Source organism: Pavona decussata, unplaced genomic scaffold (assembly GCF_977016875.1).
Source record: "Pavona decussata unplaced genomic scaffold, jaPavDecu1.1 SCAFFOLD_102, whole genome shotgun sequence".
In the NCBI taxonomy this organism is placed as follows: domain Eukaryota; kingdom Metazoa; phylum Cnidaria; class Anthozoa; order Scleractinia; family Agariciidae; genus Pavona; species Pavona decussata.
In genome coordinates, this window is record NW_028145517.1 from 7,664,665 (window position 1) to 7,686,733 (window position 22,069).

Here is a 22,069-nt window from a genome sequence, read left to right on the forward strand (position 1 = left end):
CGGCTAAATACATAGTTTTATTTGGAAAATTAGTTTTCATTGGTATGCAAACAGAACTGGTATACCAACAGCCCGAGGTTTTCGTTTTTTTATTGTTGCTGCTGTTTATCAAAGCACGCGCGCTCTACAATGGTTGCCTATCAACAAAATCGTCCCCCGGGTCTCTCTTCTAAGGACGTGAAAATCGGAGGGAGTTGGCCTATCAATTGATAAACGACTTCGGCGCAGCCAATTAAATTTCGAGATTACAAAGTCACTGACCAAGTCTTTTTTCTCTCTTCTCAGATCTTTATTTACAGCGGTTTCTAAACAGCTCTACATTACTTTCCTTCCCTAACAGGGAAAGTGCTAAAATATACATAATCGACTTTTAATAAAAATAAACCGTCTCTAATCTACCATTTTACTACTTATAGCTCTTCCAAAGCGTTTCGTTTTTCATCACCATTTCGTCAATGATAAGCTATGTACAATTTGACAAAAATATTAAACTGACTTTGAAAATACCTCTCTGCGTTCCAATTGTATACTTCAAACGCTTCAGCAAGTCCCCGTTTTGAAGACAAAACGCTATCACAAGTCTTCTTAACAGAAGAAAATACGCTTAGTGTACCTCAACGCGACATAACTCGAAAAGGAATATCCTAGATCAGGCCTTCTCAACAAAAAAGAAACATTTTTAATTTATGACCCTCTTTTAAAAAGTTAGCAGACTATTTGCTTAATCTTGATTACGTCTTTCCTTGAATCTAACTCTATTTTATCTCTGAACAGTCGATCAAGTAAAGAAACAAATAACTGGGAAAATTTAAAAGATATGCTTCGTTTTGCGAGCAATTTTGACGAATCGTCGTTAACACGGCCGAAGACTTTCCTATTCCTAATGGCCCAGCGATCACACACGAAAGTCACCAGTTAAAATTAAGGCCGACAGAAAACGTTATGTTGCCTAGCAACAATCCCGCCGAATATCACGGGCTCAGCATATCCCTTGCTATTTTTCTTCTCACCATCATACACGCCAAGTAAGGAGATGGTTTGTGCTATCATCACGTCCAGCGGATTCACTAGCCGAGCTTGCTCTGAAGTCCTCGTACCCATCTCCCCCGCTGATAATCAACACATCCCGGCCAGAATTACCACCAGACGGAATGGGCGCGGTCGTAGTTGAAGGAGAAGTACCAGAAACTTTTTCGTTGGTGCTGTCTTGTGTGCCTTCCTTCGGGACCTCAACAGCAGTGAGAAAACGCACATGCCCAGTGTGTCCATGGAAGGACGCTGTTGCCGATGGGCAGTTACGCAAAGAAGCCGTGCTGGCGGTAATTGTAGGCAGCGGTAACGTCAATACTACGCCTGCGCTGGTGCCAATCCAGAGAAGATCTTTGCAAGCAAGCAAAGCGGTGACGCGCAAACAGGCTGCCTTGTGTTGGCGGATGATTGCATCAGAACCTAAGAAGAAGGTAAGAGTAAAATTAGTAATTTTAGTTGTAGAGACTCGCAAATTGGGCAGTTGCGTCACAGTCATGTTAATAAGAGACAAGGGGGTCATCAAGCCAGCGGTAAGCTCTAATTTCCGTAAACGTCATTACCATTTCCCCGCCCCTCCCCACTCTGATAGGATGCTACTCAAACCCACCGCTACAATCTCCCACTGTTTCCTGGTACAATTTCATACAACTGGGTTGAGAAAGAGAGAGTTTCACTGTTTGTCGAGAGTCTAGTCAAAATGAAGACACAAAATGACTGTAACCAAGGTCTTGATCGGTTCCTATTGGGGAATGCTTCAGTCTTAATTCTTACTTACAAAAACGAAAATGAAGCCAATATTTTCCCATTGCAAATCTATCTTACGCCAATAACCCTCAGAGATCCAAGTTCGACTTACTTGCAAGCATTTTATGCACGGGCGGAGCGACGTCTACATCAGCTAAACACTCGTATCGCGTGGCGTGGAACAATCTCACTGCAGCTGAGCTTTGAAGTGAAATCCACACACCCATACCAGAGCTGGCCATGCGATAAACGGAACGGTCCTTGTCCAAACTGCAGTTAAACGACGTCTAGGAGAGAAAACAGGGATCAGAGAAAGATACGACTGGAAAAAAAAAAAAAAAAAAAAAAAAAAAAAAAAAAAAACAGGCAAGCGGAAATGACTCGATTTTTACCTCGATCTCCAGAGTGGTTGTATTGACGATAACAGCGTTACAGCCCAGGCCGCACCAAAGTCGACCGTGAATTGCTGTCATACAGGAGACTGCTGCTGACTCACCAATGTGAAGCATCACGGGATTGCCTACTTCCCACCCACAACCTGCGTACGTAAAATATACGGTAAACAGCTAAATTAGTGCGAAACAAATGGTGGACAAAGGGTGGACGCCAGGGGTAAACTTTCAAAGGTTATCTCGCGCAATAGGCCATTTCCGAGTTGCTGTGAATAAGTGCATACGAATGAAATCTAATTTTCATAACAAAAACTTTGCACTTAGCCTCGCTTTCATAATGAGGTTCAAAGCAACTCGCAAATGGTCTATTGGCTTTCAAGAGTTGCACTGATCATAGTAAGTAGAGGAGACTGGTTATGAAAGTCGGCAAAAATCAAAAGCAAAAACAACGGTACTGCAATTTAGGTTGAAAGCTCCCTGACAGCGCACAACTTTTTGTTTTTTGGTCGCACATTCAGACTGAATAAATTAAAGGTATGTTTCTATTGGTCAGTTTTTTCAACTTAATTAGAGTGCTATTGAGCGTTGTCACCTTTGTGCACCTTCAAGGGCAAAAAAGGCCAACAAAAACCTAAAACAAAGGAAGAATGTGGGGCTTCATAACCACTGCCCTTTATTAACTATGCACTGATTAACTTTATATTTCAGGGGATTTTCACGAAATGAATGGGTTCGCGCTTTTTTGGGAGGGATACTTTTAAGATCGCCAAAATTCGGTATCACGGACATTGGCTTATGGCTTACTGATTTGATAACATTATGTTTCAAATTCACGGCTGTTTAAATTGGCGAAAAAACGCTCTTTAGGCCAAACTGCGATTTGCGACAAAAAGTTCGTGTAAAATAGCATAAAATATTTTATTCCGACGGAACTCAAACAAAAAAATTCAAGGCCCACCTGGTTGTCTTCTGTAAATGTACAAATATCCCGTAGAAAGTGAGATGAAAACTTGGTTATCAACGTACCTGAAATACAGGGAAAAAATAACTTCTTATTGTCTTCGTGACCAAAAAGAGGCCAGCTATTCACTTACATGGGAAATGGAACCAACAGTGATAATATGTGTTACAAACATGCTACAGGTATATATGCGGCTGTCAAAAGTGGCAGAAAAAACTGCGTGAGACAATTCAGTGCTAAATCTTATTTTTTTAATTAAGCATTGGAACTATTTACTTCGAGAAAAATAATCTGTAGTTTACAACAAAGATCGGGAAATAGGCATACTTACAAAATGCATTGAATCGATCCAGAATGTTGAATCTTCAACTTTGATTTCTTGTTCTGTGCTTCATTAGCAGGGTACATGAAAATACTGGGAACAAAGGAAAAGCAAGTACATTAGAAGAATGTACAAGGAAAAAAGGGAGAATAAAATTATCAACGATGATGTTGTAAAAAGGGCCCATTAAGGGACAAAAGGTTGAAGTTGCGGGCACGCACGAACGTCACGCAAGACAAATTGTGCGTGGCATGTTTGTCTAGTTTGCAGTTGATCAAAACACAAGGCTCTTTCCAGAGACTAAGAAAGCAAAACAAAAAACGAAAACGAAAAGATACAATACAAACGTACCATCCATCTTCTGTACCTAGCCACACAGTACAAGTTTCGTCAGTCTCAAAATTCACAAGATCTAAACTGTCTTTGCTATGGGTGCGAGAGGACCCCATTCTCCTCTTGGAATGCTTCCTTGATCCTTTCCCTTTCATCTCGTCACAACTCGAATCATTCTCCTCGAAATCAAACACATTCTCATCTGCACTACTGTCCAAACCGTCGGCACTTCCGGTAGTACCCAGGCTACTGCCTTCAGGACTCAACCGGCCATCGACGTCAAACGGTGAAGTCCCGTCGCCCGCGAATTTCCCGCCAAGAAAACTCTCTTGCCCCAGTCCCTCCTCGTCTTCTGAACTGCTGTCAAACGCCATGATGTTCTGCGGACCTGTTACATCTTCGTCGCTCGCGTAACCGGAGTGCGAAATTTTCGGGTTTGTATTGGTTTTCCTGCTCTTTTCGCTTCCCAGGGAGATAGACTGAGTGTCGGATTTGGTTTCGCTTTCAGACTGGATCACTTCTAAGCCGATGAATTTGGTTCCGGGAACAGGCGAGATGCAGAGAATTCTGGACATGCAGACTGTGATGGAACCACATGGCTGAAAAAAATGCAACGAAAGAAGGTAAAATTGGCATGAATACAGTAAAGGCTGGGCAAGAGCAGCTTAAAAACAAGCAAAATACCAAAATAACGGTTTGAAACACAAAAACAATCCTAGGAAGCCTTGGATGTTAGAAGGACGGATGATCCGAATGATAACAAAGTTGGTAAGCGGTGCAACTTGAAATTTGATTTTTTTCTAAAATATTATTGTAAGTTCCTGGGTGAGCATTGAAATGAAAACTACTGAGCAGCACTTTCCTGTGATATTCTTTTATTAAGCTGTGGATGAAGGTTATAACTTTGAGTCTGTGCTTAATTTAGTGAAATACAGAACTAGCCAAAATACAGAAACCTGAGAAATGTTTCATAGACACATAATTAAGCTGACTTAAATTAATTAAACACTTGAAAATAAGTGAAATCTAGGCAAACTTGGCATCTACTAGAGTTCAGAAAACCGTTGCAACTTGCAATGCAATAACATTGCAAGCTACAATACATCAATAACATTAAAAAATGGTATAATTTGTGGTTGCATGAAAATTAAGTAAACTTTGGGCACAAATGCAAGATACACTGGAACATATATTGTTTAACAATTTTATTTTCTGCAACTTGTAATATGCAATATGCAAATTTTTATCCTTGTTACTTACAATACAGTCCTCTCATCAGCATTGCAAGTTGCAGAAAACTTCCTCATTTTTACACATCAGCATTAAATTTTGCAAACAAAATATTTAGCAAATGTGCAAATTTGGTTGAAAATTGTTTTTTAATAACAATATGGAAACGTGGCAAATTTGTCACAAGGTATTCTACAACAGAAAAAGAAAACATTTTTGTCCTTGTTTCTTTGGAATTAACAGTACTTTAGATTAAGTTCAGGAGAACTTAAAACAACAGTTCTCACAAACTTCCATGGAACCCTCTAAAAACAGGGAAAATGTTTTGTTACTTCTTGACTGCCTTGGTTGTAGTTCTCACCTGTATTTGAGTCCCCATTCTGAGGATGCAAACTTGCCCAACATAACCATCACTGTTGCAGACCCACACATCTCCTGAACCACAGTGGTTTCCTCTGTCAAGCATATGCGGCACTTGGCAAGGTGAAGCACAAGTGAACTAAGATAACAAGAAACATGTCTCAGTTACAGGTTGCAAATTCTTTATATACTCAAGATTTTGGTATCATATGTGGGTTGAGTTTGTTGTTGGTTTTGCCCTACATGTGTATTCCAGGGCTTTTTTTTTTTCAGGATTCGCTGATTATGTTTTTTCCAAACTCCTACTTTATATGGCCATACAGAACTTGCATAAAACCACTTGTGAGTGATGGCAGTGTTCTAAAATACCCACAAAATATTTTCATCTAGTAATTCACATGGTTTTCCATCTAGCCTGCCAAATGTAATGCTTTTCTGGACTTTCAGAGAACTTTTCATCAACACACTAAAACTTTATCAGCTTACAAAAATAATTAATGACTGACAGATGAGTAACAATAATTTATTCCTACCTGCATCCCACTTCTTGTCTTGTTGATAGGAATACAGTATTGAAACTCGGGAGGGAATGTGTCCTTGGCATAAGCTGCCAACATAAAACATAGGGCATTACCAATTTAAGTAAAAAGAAAACAAATGTATGCAGATTTGGTAAGCACTGGAACAAGGAAAGGACTATGGCAAGTTAAGGACGGTGCCTACTATTGTTACTGCGCATACGTTCTGCGCATCGCGAGATACTCGGGTTTCCTATGGGTGGTGCCTACTAATATATGAATATTTTTGCAAGGTTTAAAACTATACGGAGAAAGCAGAACTTACCAAATGCCTTTGGTATCTCAAAAGAAAATCTGGGGTAACCATGCATTTTTCAGAGAAAATTAAGCTTCGATTTAGGAAAAAATCCCATACATTGCTTTACATTTTGGCGCTTTTTAACTCGTGAATGCGCGCATGCGCAATGAACGAGTTATAGCGATAGCTGACTCTCGATTTGGTCGATCAGTCGATCAGTCGATCAGTCGGTTTTGTCGTTAACTTTCGGGCGTGCGCAGTGAATGAGTTTTAAATTCAATTAGTGGAAAAAAACACGCGAACATTTGTTGTTCATGGCGCATCAGGAAATTCTTATTCAATATGTAGAGAATAATTTGACGATCATTTAGTGCAAGAATGGCGATTTTTCGTTCAATCTGAGCAAAGTTTCAAGTTTTTTCAGTTTTTCAGAAAGTCCGGGGTCGTAAACTCAATTAGTGAAAAAAAAAAAAAAACGTGAAAATTTGTTTCACGACGCGTCAGAATTCTCTCATTCATTCTGTAGAGAATAATTTGACAATCATTTTAGTGTAAGAATGGGGATTTTTCGTTGAATCTGAGCAAAGTTATAGGATTTTTTCGTTTTTTTCTACGAAGTGCGGTTTCTTTCAAGAATTAAAAATAATTTAATTTAAAAATAATTTAATTAAAAAATAATTTAATTTGTCAGTTTTCACGCGAAAGCGGAACGTGCCATGTCACGCATCATTGACGTCGTAAACAAAATTATGCAAATTTCTGGTGAAATGAACACTTTTAAGATCTTGTCAGCTTTCATAGAGGTTTCAAAGGGAAAAAATGTTTCATTTTCGAAATTTACAACTGGTAATTTATGGGAAAGCAAAAGGACGCGGTCGATAAATAATTCTTATTTAGCAAGAGCTTGTCATAGTTCATTATTTTTACTTGAGGATTGCGTGGACTGAACTCCAAAGGAAAAATTTCACGCATTTATGTCGGGCATGAATCGTAATGCGATACTTTGTTGAACATATTTCCCTTTGTGAGATCGGCTTGCCCTACAGTAATTTTGTAATTTTAATTCCCAAAAAAACTTCACTTGCCCATCGGGCAAGTGATGGTTAGAATCCACTAGCCCGATCGCGAAATCCAGTAGCCGCGGACTATCACACGAATTTGCATGACGTAGCTGCACATGGCGTGCTCCTATAAACTTTGAATAAAAAAAACACGTGATATTTTTTAATCGGCGCATCAGAATAATCGGCTTATTCAATCTGTACAGAATAATTTGACAATCATTTTAATAGTACAAGAATGGTCATTTTTCGTTACATAATCGGGCAAAGATATAATTTCTTTTAGCTTTTGAGGAAGTTTCCGTAGCCGTCTAAATTGCAATTACTATGTGTCATCTGCATTCACGAGTTGGCTCACAGGAGCCTTTGATTAGAGATATTGTTGCTTAATTATCTCTGAAAAATACGTGGTGACCCCCAAATTTCTTTTTGGATTCCAATAGGCCTTGCTAAGATCTGCTTTTCCCGCATAGTCATAAACCACACAAAAATACTTCGGTATTAGTAGGCACCGTCCTTAATAGGACTTACCAAGCTTTTGTTTTGCATCTTCAAAATAAGCTTCCCAAGAATTCTTTATTTCTGTCTCCAAGAACAAGAACTGAAAGAGCTCCTCTCCTTCCCTGAATAACACACATACAATAAACATTACCAACCAAAAGTCAAGTGAATAATATTTCTGACTTATATGTAACATCAAAATGAGCTATCAACTTGCCTGAACTATACTTTAGTATATGACATGATAATAGATAAGTAAAAAGTTAGACTGGATTTTTTTTCTAGTCCAGTCCTTCACAACTGTTCTTGGTTTAAGGAACTTTTACTCTTTAACTTAGATAGATATTAAGGAAATTTTAACACTGGCGTAATAATAAAAATTCAACAGCAATTTATTCTTTCAAAAGATATTTTGACTTACTCGGTCTGTGCGTGTAGTTCTAGTTTTGTGGACGTAGGAGGCTGCAGTGGTATTTGCTTCTCAGAGATCTGTCTGTTTACGTCATTCATCAGCTCTCGGATGGCTCCATCTAAGGCCTAGAGGCATTAAAAAAAATGGCATTATCCAAGAAGGCCAGCATTATCGAAACAGCTTGCACATTTCATTGATTTTATAGTTAGGTCTTTGGACTGAAATGCATTAGATCTGCATACCATTCCAAATTCCAAATATAAGCCTGCTCCCAAATCTCAGATCCTAAAATGGCTTAGTGTTTCAACCTAATTTTCAAATGCAAAATTCTCTTCAACAATGAGCCATCACTTCCCGCTCCCCCACTGAATTGAAAATAAGACCCCCAGAAAGGTCGTTTGAACAATTGAAAGCCCAATTTTATGATGTTTTCTCCTTGTAATATCAATGCTTATTCAATCCCTGAGGTCATGAGAATTAAGGATATGAACACCCAAGGTGAATTTTCTTGATATTTTAATAATTTTCCCCAGTACTTTTAAAAGAAAACTATGGGGACAAGATAGGAGAATTTGGTCTTTGATATAAGGGTTTAAAGGGTCAAATATGTCATCATCATATCTAAAAAGCCAAATATTTACCATGTGCGTTATTGTTAGATTGTCTGCCAGTGCACTGATCTTGCTTAGTGATGACATGTCATTGTCAAGTTTCTCCAGCTGTTTTTCCAGACTGTTCCGTCTCTGAGCTTCAGGAGATGCTGTATAAAAACAATACAAGGGTCACAAAATAGTGCACAATGCTACTTGTACATGTATGCAGTTGAAGTTTACATTGTTATGACTAAAACCTTCATGCTAATGGAAGTACTTACATTTGTAAATCTCAACATACTCAAGGTGAAGTCTCCAAAGGAGTTTGTACTTGTTGAACTCTGTGCCTGATCCAGAGAATCTAAAAGAAAAAACCAAAAAAGGAAAAAATATAAATTATTAATTATGAAATGCCACACTGGTAATAACTGGAAAAATGAAGGCAGAGGTAGGTGACCTTGATTATTGCCAGATGTCAAATGAACCAAATCTAATACTAAAAAAAGGAAATAATAAATGCAAAGTGTTCTGATGATGATGATGATGATGATGATGATGATGATGATAGAGATGATGATGATGATGATGATGATGATGATGATGATGATGATGATGATAAGGGTGGCAGCAGCAATAGCAGTGGCTGTTTATACTTCAAGAGAAAGGAGTTTGCAGTCAAGCAGCTTACTACTGATGACATCCTAGTATCGGTATTAATGTTGATATGCAAAATATCGGTTAACATTGCACTTGTATCCAATCAATTTGAAAAAGTGGTATTAAGCCACCCTTACCTAATTTAAGGGTGTGTTCGACTGACCCTATTTTGGAATAGAAATACATATATGTAACGATGACATGAAATCCCTCAGAAGAGATTTTTGGAGTTACTGGAGTACAGTTGCTCTTAATTTATCATGTGTCAGTGAAAGTTTCCACATACAATCAATGTCTTCCCAGACTTACTTAAGAAGAGAAATCTAACAGCTGTTTAGCTTATTCTAATTCAGGAATACAGTCAATCAAATGTAATCTAAATGTGCAGCAATGTAATATCTTTGCTAGACCAATCAGATCCTCATAATTCAGTTTGTACAGCAATAAGTTCAAAATAAAATGTAACTTAACCAACATACATGCTAAGTGAGCCTCTCCTAAGAGCATTGGCCTTTCGTTTGACTGTTGCACAAGCCAGCATGTCATTGAACAGGAACAGGCACCGGTCTTTCTTGGTAATTGTTCCTTTCTGTCGGGATAAACAACCAGATGAATCAAAACGTGAGCAAGGACACTTGTACAGGCCTTGCAATTCTATAGCAGTCCTCTAATGACTAAAATAGATATCTTTAGGTAACAAGTAAGCAAATAAGTTTATAAATGAATGAAAAAAATAACAAGTAAAGTGACAAGGTAGATACTTAACAGTCATATAACTGACAAACCTGTGGCCCTAATATAACAGATTGGATTGCACTTTAAAGCTGTAGGTTTATACAGACAAAGCAAAACGAGAGAACCTTGGGAGCCAACAACAAACTCAACCCATAAGCGGTGTAAACTCTAAGAGGGAAGAGCAGCAAAACTGGTGGGAGATGTGCTCTCACCACTGCCGCTAGGAAACTATTTGAGCTCAGACTGCATCCTTCTTAGCTCAATACTTGAGAACAATAATTATTATTGCCAATATCCTCACAAATATGTTGTCTGAATACCTTGTTGTACAGTTCACAAAAAGTAATTACATACATGTAGGAACATGCAAAAAAGAAATTGAATGCATTATATTTCTCTAATTTTTTGCAGAGTCTTCTTAAACTTTTGGTGGAAACTTTGTAGATGCACTTACCACCTCAGCCACCAAGTCTTGCCGTATCAATCGCCGAGTTGGAGTCACAAGCTGAAAACAAGAATTAAATCTTACTTGAATACACAGGTACATTCCACCACAATTTGATCATAATTATGACTATTTGTCTAGAACAGTTTTTCTGAAGCCCCAGTCAGACCATGAAGTGTAACCCATTCAGACAGTATACCAGAAAAAAGGGGACAGGTTTGAACTTAGCAACTTGCATGTCAACATGAGTTTAAAACCTGCACTAACTTTCATCTCTGTTAAAATATTGAAACCAAAGGTTGGGGGACAATTAGCATGGGAGTGCATTATAACTCTAATGAAGTATACAGAACATAAAATACTAGTAATAATCAAAGATTAGGGAGTGCGTTCAATTATCTCGATTCTCCGCCCTCTCTCTCCTTTGCCAAGTTGGTGATGATGTCATCCCCCCACCCCTGCAAAATCTGTGGGGAATGCCAGATTTGCGTCAAAAGATCCATTCGTTGATCAATCGACAAGGTCCCATACAATCATGACTCCAATCTGCATTAGGAGAGTATTATTTCTACATCAAACACAAATATACCTCAGTCATGCCCTCAATGGTTGCTTCAAGGTCACGGAGCCTCTCAGCTTCTCTCTCTGCTTGATCAACCTCTTTCTCTCCTCTGTTCATTCTGTCTGCCAGAGTCTTGATCTCTCCCAGAGCAAGCTGAAGACTGCCATGGTCAGGATGGTCATGAGGGGTGTGTTTTATCATGTCCTGAAAATAATGACAGGACGGGAGATGAAAATAGACCTTCCTTTGGCCTGTGCCTGCTTTATTTAGGTGTAGAATGTGATCTATTTGTTAACTCTCTATACTGTACTTCCAGGAACTGCCTGGTTTAAACAAAGGCTATGTTTTCCAAATTTTTAATCTGTTTTATATTTTCTCTTTGCTATTTTTGTTGGGTTTGGGGGTGTCAGCAAACTTGTGCAAAGTGCTGCTAGGTCCATGGAGCCAGGAATAAAATGTGAATATTGATTGAACACTCCATAATTTTTAGAGTAAAGTTACGTCAACTGTTACAAGCTGAAATCCATTTCCATTCAAGTTATACACAGCCAAAGACAACCATTCATAGTTTTTTTGCACTGATATAATAATTTGTAACAACACTGGACAGTTTCCATTGACACAAATGATGTTGCTTCTCAGAATGACACTTACACCAGCTCACACAGTCCCTACAAAAACTGGCAAAATGTCACAATAGGCCTCCCCTCAGAAACAATGCAAGCATGTTTGCTTACCTTTAGTATCAGTTCGTATCGCGGAATTCTTTGAACTGGCATTATCATCAAGTCTTGAAGGGTCAACTTTTCTTTGTGATCCCGGGAACATTGCTAAAACAGACAGACGGGTGAGTCAGAGCATGATTGCTTGACCTCTTTGTTTTGCAAAATTTCTACTATATTTTTTCTGATAGCAGAGGGAAACGCAAATACTGCTTAAGTTCTGGTCTTTACAAAAGGGACCTACTATCTGCATGTATTACAAGAGCACTCTTACCTCCATATAACGCACAAAAGCTGGCCTAGACATTGTGGCCACCCTTACGGCTGCTCTGGCTTGCAGAAAGTGGTTGATAAAGGCACTGTAAGCATCCACTAGGAAACACTTGGTAAACTAGTAATAATCAAAAACAGCATATTAGGCATTTACAAGCAGCTGGAACAAGTAGTCACGTGAAATCTTACTGAAGATCCATTGCATTTTAGTGCAATTCATGTTCTGGGACATTGATTCTTTGGAAATAAATAGTGAATATTTTGAGATTTTTTTTGGCAAAAATTAAAGTGCATAAATGAGACCAAAGGAAATGATAGAAAGTGGAGTTTAAAATATTGGCAGGAACCGCTTTGCCTGGGCAATGCAGCACCAGTTAAGTATGCCATTGGAAAGGACCAATTCAACGACTTTATTACCATGACATTCCAGTAGTGTTCATTGTCATGTTACTGCGTGTTGTAATAATTTAATTTATTCATACAACTCACTAATCTAACCCCCACTGTAATTCAGTTTCCCTGCAAAAGTGGTGCATAATGTTACATTAAATTACAGAAAGGGGTGTGAAACATTTCTCACACAATCCTTCAAGTTCCAAGTTCTTCTTATTTTGTGGGAATAGAAGATGATTGATTGATTGATTGATTGACTTCTGACAGATTGACTAACTGATGATTGTGTAATATTACATAAGCTGCAGAGAAAAGGGGTGGGGTGCAGACAAGAGAGTGGATACCTAAATTATCAGTTTCAGGAATGAGTTATTAAAGGAAATAGAAAATTCACACCTATACACACCTTCCCCCTACTAAATTACAAAAGGATACTTCATTTTATATTGCTAGTGGGAACCCATCATCTTAGTCATTATCATTATCAACATCAACTTCAACATTAAAATGAACAGTTACAAGATATTGCTTAATATACATCAGAGTTCTTACCGAAGAAACAAAAATGTCACCAATCTTTTGCTTGTCATGCCACTCATTCACTCTCGCCTGCAGTTGCTGAAGGAAAAACTCATGACAAAGAAGGATTTCAGGAATCTGGTAAAACATCTCATCTACTTGTGCAGCTTCCACAATCCCAGCATTTTCTTGCTTCTTTAGTGCCTTGTAATAATTCTAAAAAGTGAAATACAGACCTAATAATTAGTACAGACAGTTTTGAATATGAATATGACTACACATATATAGTTCTAAAATCTCCCAAGCCAGGTGAATTGCACTGACATCACCATGAAGCACTACACTCCAAAACATTAGACATGTGTACGTAATTTGACTTGTTCCTGAAACTCTTGCTCTTCGCACATTTGATTATATCTGTATAGATACTTGCGCGTTATAAATTTTTAAGTTATTATTTTTTCTAAATGGAAATAACCCTGGGTGCTTGTTTTGTGTAAAATCTTACTCAAGACAACAGCCATCTCTGTCACAAAGCAACACAAGAATTACATGTATATGGCCCTTGTTCAACGATTTCAATCCATCAAAGTTGTACCTTTTTGGATCAGTTTATTCTTTACCATGTCTAGAAAGGTTGAACTGTTCTTTGCTCATCAATATGTTAGTTCCACAAAAACTACAGTTGCACACGTATGGATGCCACTATATAAAGTAAATTTAACTTCTAACTATATGTTCAGCTTCAAAATTGAACTGAGTCAATAAAGTTTTTATTTCAAATCCCTCCGCTTTTTTTTTCTACAAGAATGTTTCACACAAAAATTAGTATTTTTGTTTTGTTACATTGTTGTAAGTATAAGTAATCAGTTTTGCAAATCAATAAACAAGGAGGCAGTGAAAGGAATTCCACTGATCATGCCATTTCTCACAAGTATTTAAAGCATTCCACCAACAATGTGCATTTTGCATTAGGGCTCTTGATGAGTGAACCCATCAAATAACAGTTCTCTGTGGTCACCTTAATTAACCTTTGCATCGCTAAATGTTGAGTTATGCTGTAATTGTAGCTAAAATTAATGTTGAGCCTCTGGATGAAACCCAAACATTTTGCTACTCAAGTGAAAGCATTTATTTTTTAAAAATGCTTTTTAAGTCTTTTGGGATTTTGTAAAACTGAATTAAAGGAGCTCTTGGGAGAGAGAAGGTCATTGTTTTCTTCCGGTGGGTGAATTAAAATCTTTATTCAAAACAATCGTTGACTTAACCATTTCCCAGCTCTCAAGCGTGTTTCCTACTCAATAACATGAAAACAATACAAAACAAATTCAGAGGTGAACCACCAATATAAACAGGAAATGAAAACATGTTGAGAACAATAACACAAAAGTCTCATTCTTTCTGCAAATGGAAACAGAATTGGCAGAGACTGTTAGGGGCAGACATCGCTCATGTTGGTTGGTTCTAAAGGCACTTCCAAATAAATTCTTCCAAATAGATTCAGGCATTTTGAAAAAAATATTAAGTGAATGCTTAATAAAATTCTTAAGACTAAAAGATTTCATGCTGGCTAAAAATATGTTTAAAAATAAAACATTTGAAATTATTGTTTGACGTTTCATTCGAAAATCTTCAATCTTTATCAGTGAGTTGGATGTAAATGTGCTCCTTAATTCCGCAATTCTGAAAAAGCGTGCAAGAGGCAGCGTAAAATGTTAGTCTAAGAGTTTTATTATGAATATTCCTGGTCGCAATGTCAATATTTTTGATTAAGCGAATGTTTGTCCCTGTTAAGTGATCAATACTAGTGGTTTTTTGGCTTCATAAGTGTCTGCATTCCTTAGAATAAATGCCACATAACAGCTTACCTAAAGAAAGCTTAAAATAATTGCCTTATATATCACCAGGTGTTCAATTGTCATCACATCTGCAAATCAACACTATGTTGCTTTCATCATCTTAAGTGCTTTAAAGTATAAGGAATTTTTGGTATTGTTGTACTGTTGCAGTCAATGACTCAACAGATTTTTGAAAGACTTGACGACAATAATATTGTCAAGTCTTTCGAAAATTTGTTGAGTCATTAAATATTATATTGGATGTATGAAATTAATTCCACATTATGATTAACCCAAACATTTGTATTTTGCTTCCTTGATTTTGCAGATTAAAAACAGAGCTAACCAAAATATTTATTGAAATATCTAATTGATATATATATATAGTCTGGGAAAGGACATGAATTAGAAACTTGTCATCTAAAAATAGCTGTTGAGGCTTGACACTTCAAGTACCCCATGACCTTCTCACAGAAATGATTGATACGCCTCCTAAGATTGACAAGGCCATATGTATCAATAATTTAACACTGCTGATATACATGTAATCAGTTCCCCCCTTCAGAGTATTCTCCAAAATTGACAAATTTTCTTAAATTTCAACTTGATGACAATAAATTGAAAACTGTCCAGCATTACAGTAAGCTACCACTCAAGATAACGTTTCAATTGAATGTATAGCTGAACTGTAGAGTGTTAAATTAACCAACAAGTCAAAAGTTGGAACCATCTTAACTTCTGCAGACTAAAAGTAACAGTTCCACAATAAAGTATATTGCGCAGCAGCCTTCAAAAAGAATGGCTGTACTCTAGGATTTCTATGCGACTGTACAAAGCAGTGTTAGCTGATTTGACTAAGTTTGACCCCAGAAAGGAAAAAGTGACATCTCTCAAATACAGTGTAGAACAATATTGATTCCCATGAACACAAAATCAAGCCAAACCAGAGAACATGACTTCTTGCGATCTCATTGAACTTACAGTATATCCCAATGAGGTTAAATTACTTTACTTAAAACTAACCTGTTGGCACATTAACAGAGTGAGCTAGTCCGTGCAAATATCACTTGCAAATCACATTAAAGGCATCTTCATGTAATTAATAATACTGATAGTCTTCTTGAGAGTACTTAGCAATTATTTCAGAGTAATTAACCTGGGAGTCAAATCTTGAATACCCTCACGCACAGCTTTAATCTTGACGTTCTCAGTAACCATTCAAATCAAACCTGTTTTGCAGAACAGGGGGTATACACTATCTGGTGTGTTACATTCATTTACAATTTTTTCCATGTGGAATATAAAATAATATACGTACCTTGGTGTTTTAGGAAATGTTTTTTAAAAAAAATGTATCTTAACATTCATGTCTATTATAATTCATTAAATTGTTAAAATGCATGGACACATAGTTCATTGTACAGTACAGTATCTTACATTCTTAAGAGAAAGATGTCTAAAATTACAGTTACTATTAATTTGGTTCTGAGATCTTAATTAAGAGGCAATTTAAATATTTCAGCTGAATTACATTGCTCATTGATCTAGAAAAGCATTTAAAAAAGTACAAAAATTAAAGCAATTTGACATTTTGATGCAATAGCTAACATCATTATCAAGAAATAAAGTAAATTGAAGTTGTGAAGGGCAGCAGTGAAGATCAAAATGAATAAAATTAGTATAACAAGTAAAATTCCTGTGCGTAAAAAGCTCATTAAAATAAATCCTTTTGCACAAACTGAATCAGTTTGCATGTTAAGGGAATGGTTAAGCTCTTTTATATACAGCTGTTTCAACAAAGGTTGTCCAAAAAAAGCGTAAAAGCGTACGCAACAATGCCGAAAGGTAGTCTGGGAAATACCCAATAAATTTCGATAAAAGCTTAGAATCCATAACGCCCGCTATCTCAAGTCTTCGCTCTACGGTCGAGGCTCAGAATCCATAACGCCCGCCATCTCAAGTCTTTGCTGTACGGTCAAGGCATTATGGATTCTGAGCTTTTATTGAAATTTATCAGGTATTTCCCAGACTACCTTTTGGCATTGTTGCGTACGCTTTTACGCTTTTTTTTTTTTGGACAACCTTTGTCGAAACAGCTGTAAACAACTCATACATGTAGACGAGTTATGGCACCTTTGGAGCACCGAAACGTTCTTGATTGGATAGCTTGTCCAATAATTCATAAGTGTGTTACATGTGTTTCCCAATTGTTGACTTAAAGCTACTGTGTTCCACAATGCGTTGGTGTACATGTACACTGTAGGTGTCAGTTTGTATAATTTTGCATAGGCCACATTTAAGGTTCTACACAGTGCAACGCTAGTTTACAATCTTCCAAATTCAAATGACACTGACAACTGGCATAGATCTCCTGTGTTGATGAAGCCTCTATTAATGCAGCCCTTCCCCTTACCAATACCACACCACTTCCCTTCTTCTCCATCCCACATCCCCACCCTCACCCCCACAAAGGCTTACGGGAGGATTTGCCACAAGCAGTAGATCTTGATACACATAACTTGAGACCCAGTTAACATGAATTTCTCTGTAATTTGAGTCTACAGCATCAGCCATTCAAGCATATTACATGTGTACTTTGCAGTTAAGCGCTTGACAGCAATAAACCTACCGATACAAGAAACTGCAGACTCTGCACATATGACACCTCAGTATCCAGCAAATTTTTCAGCACGTGAGCCCTGAGATCCTGCGAAAAAAAATCAAACATTGTTTAACTCAAATTGTTAATGCTTGATTTTAACACTGCTATAGATATAGCTTTAAAAACTCTAGTTAATTTAAGTGCCTATGAAGCGAAAATTGTCTTTAGGTAGTTATAAAATTTACCCTTTCAAACATACGATTTCAAAGTTTGAGATTGCTGGGGTAAAAATTGCCGATTTTGTGAGCGCTCAAAGTTAGGCTATTTTGCCATCTAAATGCACTTATGTCCAGAAATGCACCTAACCCTGAATTTGGGTACTTCATATAAAACAGGCCTTTTTGTCATTTTCATATGACTTCATGTTTGACAGAATTATGTGTGTTTTAGTGAGAATTTAGGTTAGGGGACACCTTGTGATGTTTATCATACAGTTCATGAATCTCATTAGCGTGCATTTCTGGACATATCTCGGCAAGTTATATATTATAACTCAAGAATAATTGTTCAGTACTCCATTGATGCATGTAGTTTGTTCACTGCTGAACTTTCTAGTTATAAAACTAGTTTTTAGCAGTTGTTTCTCAACAAAAAAGTTTTCTTTTTCAATATAGTATGACTGTACAATTAATAACCTGGATCTTAAAAGTGCATGAATTGCAACAAAATTGCATGGTTAGAGAAAATTAATATCCCCACCTCCCCAATAAAAGGTTGTTAGAAATTCTGAGGAGGGGAGCGGAGGGGGGCTCAAGGCCAAAGTTTTTAAGTTTTTTTTTTATGTAGGTGTGATTAGCTGCTGAAGATTTTGCATAATATTCAGTGATTTAATTACAATATGCATGTGAACAGAATCTAAAATGAACAGAGCATTTTTGATTGAGAGAAAAAATGTCAAGGTACTGGTATGTTGAAAATCCTATTTCTTAAACTTTAACATACTCTGAAAAGGTTTATGTTTTGAAAGTGAAAACTACTGTTTATGTGAATGTTTCTGATTTGAAAAGTTTCTGCACCAGTGCACCAGTAATTGAAATTGTTTAAAATTTATATTGAAATTGCAGTAAATATTTGCCTTCGGGTAATTAGAGAACTTAAACCAATTGGCAACAAAATCTCTTTGAAGGTAAACCTATGAAGATCAACTATAGTTTTAAACAGTAGTATTTTTTTGCAGCAGACAATGACAACCAATATCCTTGAGTTTAAAGTACAGTAACAGATAGGTTTTTTATGGAGACAGCATCAATTTAACAAATATTGTTTGCTCACAACAAAGAATCTAACCACAAATAGGAAATGTTACGCAATCAATGTCAACATGATCAATCAGAACAACATAGGGCTGGCAATAAGCTCTGCCTTCATCAAGGAGCTACTGGCCGTTTTAGGTCATTTTCATACTCAGAGAAACCTGCAGTCATTGCTGTATTTTGTGGCCATAATTAGCTGGCTGCCTGGCTGCCCACTGCTAATGACAGGCTTGAAAAGTTGTGTTGACTTGGCAGCATAAGCAAGCAGACATGCCAGATAGTAAACATACCAACTTATCAGGCTTAGCTATCTACAAAATGCAAATAGCCTAAACCCTCCCATCATTTGAAGTCCATTTAATTTAACACCAACTCCACAGCCAGTGAGTGATATTGTAATTTGGCCTATTAAATGGTTAATTGAAGTGTACAGAGAAAATTGAGTTCTAATTTTAGGCAGTCTGTGGTTTTGTAGCTTTATTTCCCTTTGAGGTTTTTATTAACTGTTTATTAAATGCATGAATGCCCCTTACTGATCTATACCCCCTGGATTGCTTTGAATAGCGCTCTTCAAAACACCCACATGTTAAATTTATCAAACAAGCTTAGGTCATGAAATAGCTATCATTCTGGGTGTGAAACACACTCAACTGCCTATTGTTGTATTTAATCCTCATTACAGCAGTTTTCTAACAGCAAATTCCAGTTTGGATTAGGCACAAAATGTTTCAAAAACCTCTAGCCATTTTTAATAATAAATCAATTGAACTATTTTGGCTTTAAATGTCATCAACCAATTATTTCAATATGCCAATCTAATCTTATCTACACAGATGACAAAACATTCTAATCCACATTGTCATATATTATCTTGGTTAAGCTGCTTTCTTGGGTTTTGAATGATAATCAGCTTTTGGTAAGTGAATCCTATTAAACATTGCCAAACAAGGACGACAATTGCGCATTTGAGAAAATGCAGCAAATGTTTGGGACGTAAATCCTTGTAGAATGCACTCTTTTAAGGTCAGATCTAGCATCGCGTAATGTTGGTCTGCAGGTTAAAACCTTTTGAGTGTTTAGTCAATTAAAAGCTGTTGAAAGGTCTTTTTAACAGTGCTAGATATACATTTTTCAGACCAAAAAATGTTGAGGTTTTTGTAGTTTAGGACTTGCACTGGAACAAAACAAAGCATGAACAGAAAATTTAAATTAAGTAAGGATGTTATTCATTAGAAGTTCTTTATGAGAAAATATATCAACTGGTAACACAGTTATCATGGCAACAGGTGAGTAAAAAAAGAACACATACTGTACACTGAACAGTTAACCACCCTTGGAAACAAAAACTAGTGCATGCCTTTTGTAAGATGGAAACATTCCAGCTATGTTTTCAAAAGCAAACACATGTCCTTTTTTTGAAAAAAAAAAACAACAACAACAAAAAAACGTATGTCCTTTTTTTGAAATGCATTGTGGAAAAAAATTGGATGAGATACTGTTGCTTAGTAACTAAACATTAATTTTTTTCTTGTGCTTGCATATTCTCTATCCTGTAGGAACACTCAAGAAATGTCCACAGACATGCAAAATAACAAGCAAATAAACGAGAAGTCACTATATATACAGTGCACTTACATGTTTTGATTTCTGTGTTTTGCCAGTATCTTTAGGGACTGATAACTTTCTCTTGTCATCCTTTGCCACCCCACTTCCTGGAGAAGAGGTACAGCTCCCCTCCAATGACGTGGCTCGCTTTTTGTCAATTTTTGCTTTTTCTGGGGTCTGAACAGAGGGTTCTGCATTTGGCATTTCAATTATCGTCTCCATTGCCGCAAGTTTGTTGAGCTTAACTTGAGCCTTTTCTACAGCGAAGGAATTAGCTACTCTCTGAGTCCTTGGTGAAGTTAGAGTTGTTGGTGTTGGTGCAGATTTGGCCCTCTGCACTGGTTTGGTACGGCGTTCGGGTTTGTCCAGTTCATAGCATCCATCATCTGGGCTCAAATCAGCCAGCGAATTTTCCTTATCCTCATCGTTATCATCTTCTTCTTCCTCGTCATCGTCATGCGTCTGTAGAGATGATTCTCCTTGGTTTCCACCATTTACTCTCTTGGCCAATTGCTCAGATTCCTCTTTTAGTTTTTCTCCTGCAAGATTAGGTTCACTATTGCTGTTGCGATGAGCTTGTAGCTCCGCAACAGTGTTCTCCAGCTGAATGCCATGGCTAGGATCGCTCTGGGACCTCCAAGCATCATCCATTGATTTACCACTAGCAGAAGGGTCCATGTCTAAAATATCATAATCAACATTGAGATCCCCGGTGCTGACTTGGGCAGAATGAGCTTCACTAAAACCACTTGTTGTCAATGACAATGTATCGAAACTAATTTGGCTAGGACTTGGTGATGGAACAGACCCAGGCGGAGGGCTGCAGCTCTCCAAACTCTTATCATCTGGAAATGAAAACTCTTTGCCATGTTCAATATCAATGCCACTGTATGGAATAGCTTTCAGGTGGCCAGGAACCTGATCTAAACTAAGATCACTGATGGTTTCTGCTTTCCGCAATGAAGGTGATTGAGGAGGAATCGTCTCCGGTTTTGGTGTCTCTTCAACTATCTGAGCTTCATCTTGGTAAAATTCTGTTTTAATCAAAGGAAGAGAAGCCCTCTTTAGCAGTCGTCTCCTAGGTGGAAGTTTTTGACTGATTTCCTCAATAGAATTTCTTTTGGTATTGTACAAAGAACCAGCTTGCACCTTTTCCAGGTCATTGCTGTCATAATGTAACGAATCCGTTGCCTGATTGTCTTCAGCATCTGAAGCTGCTCTGGGAGTACTGTCCTCTTCACTTTCATGAGCAATAATGGTATCCCTGTTCGAGCCATCAAACATTCCTGTAATGTCTGTGAAACATTGATGAAAATTATGAGGATATTTACATTGAAAGCTAAGGTTAGCTGCAGTGCAGGTCATACATGCAGCAGGCTTTAGTCAAGCACTGAAAAATGGCCATAGTGTTCCCCATTGGGGTTTTAAAAGATAAGGTACATTTTACATTAGCTTCATCTAAAATTGGGTATTTTACGCTTCAACTAGAGCCTTGATGTGGCTATAGTATACAAAGAGCTCTATATAACTTGAAAAGAACAATGTTTATACCACTGCAATTCAGAACATCCATATTGCAAAAGGAACAGGATCACAGAAGACAATTACAATTGCTGGACAACGTTCACCTGAATATTTGCAATCTTGGTCT

The 22,069-nt window shown here is 37.3% G+C and overlaps 1 protein-coding gene and 1 long non-coding RNA gene across 6 annotated transcripts in view; one reads left to right on the forward strand and one right to left on the reverse strand.

Annotated features, from left to right (window-relative positions):
• Positions 1–265: 265 nt before the first annotated feature.
• The window catches only part of LOC146472042 (uncharacterized), a 61,672-nt gene continuing 39,868 nt past the window's right edge, over positions 266–22,069 (reverse strand). For all 3 annotated transcript variants that reach the window (XM_085120585.1, XM_085120586.1, XM_085120584.1), the window contains exons 3-22: positions 20,449–21,713; positions 17,528–17,605; positions 13,094–13,276; positions 12,150–12,266; positions 11,891–11,983; positions 11,181–11,357; positions 10,601–10,651; positions 9,891–10,000; positions 9,036–9,115; positions 8,803–8,921; positions 8,171–8,286; positions 7,780–7,871; positions 5,905–5,978; positions 5,373–5,510; positions 3,800–4,380; positions 3,458–3,541; positions 3,124–3,191; positions 2,166–2,311; positions 1,886–2,060; positions 266–1,449 (exon numbers count right to left, since the gene is read on the reverse strand). In XM_085120585.1, coding sequence (XP_084976711.1) covers positions 1,013–1,449; positions 1,886–2,060; positions 2,166–2,311; positions 3,124–3,191; positions 3,458–3,541; positions 3,800–4,380; positions 5,373–5,510; positions 5,905–5,978; positions 7,780–7,871; positions 8,171–8,286; positions 8,803–8,921; positions 9,036–9,115; positions 9,891–10,000; positions 10,601–10,651; positions 11,181–11,357; positions 11,891–11,983; positions 12,150–12,266; positions 13,094–13,276; positions 17,528–17,605; positions 20,449–21,713 — 4,184 coding nt within the window. In that variant the 3' untranslated portion in view covers positions 266–1,012. The remainder of the gene's footprint in view (positions 1,450–1,885; positions 2,061–2,165; positions 2,312–3,123; positions 3,192–3,457; positions 3,542–3,799; positions 4,381–5,372; positions 5,511–5,904; positions 5,979–7,779; positions 7,872–8,170; positions 8,287–8,802; positions 8,922–9,035; positions 9,116–9,890; positions 10,001–10,600; positions 10,652–11,180; positions 11,358–11,890; positions 11,984–12,149; positions 12,267–13,093; positions 13,277–17,527; positions 17,606–20,448; positions 21,714–22,069) is intronic.
• Positions 4,139–22,069, forward strand: part of LOC146472043 (uncharacterized) — an 87,293-nt gene continuing 69,362 nt past the window's right edge. For all 3 annotated transcript variants that reach the window (XR_014866755.1, XR_014866754.1, XR_014866753.1), the window contains exons 1-3: positions 4,139–4,215; positions 4,290–4,404; positions 10,558–10,687. This is a non-coding gene — a long non-coding RNA (uncharacterized LOC146472043). The remainder of the gene's footprint in view (positions 4,216–4,289; positions 4,405–10,557; positions 10,688–22,069) is intronic.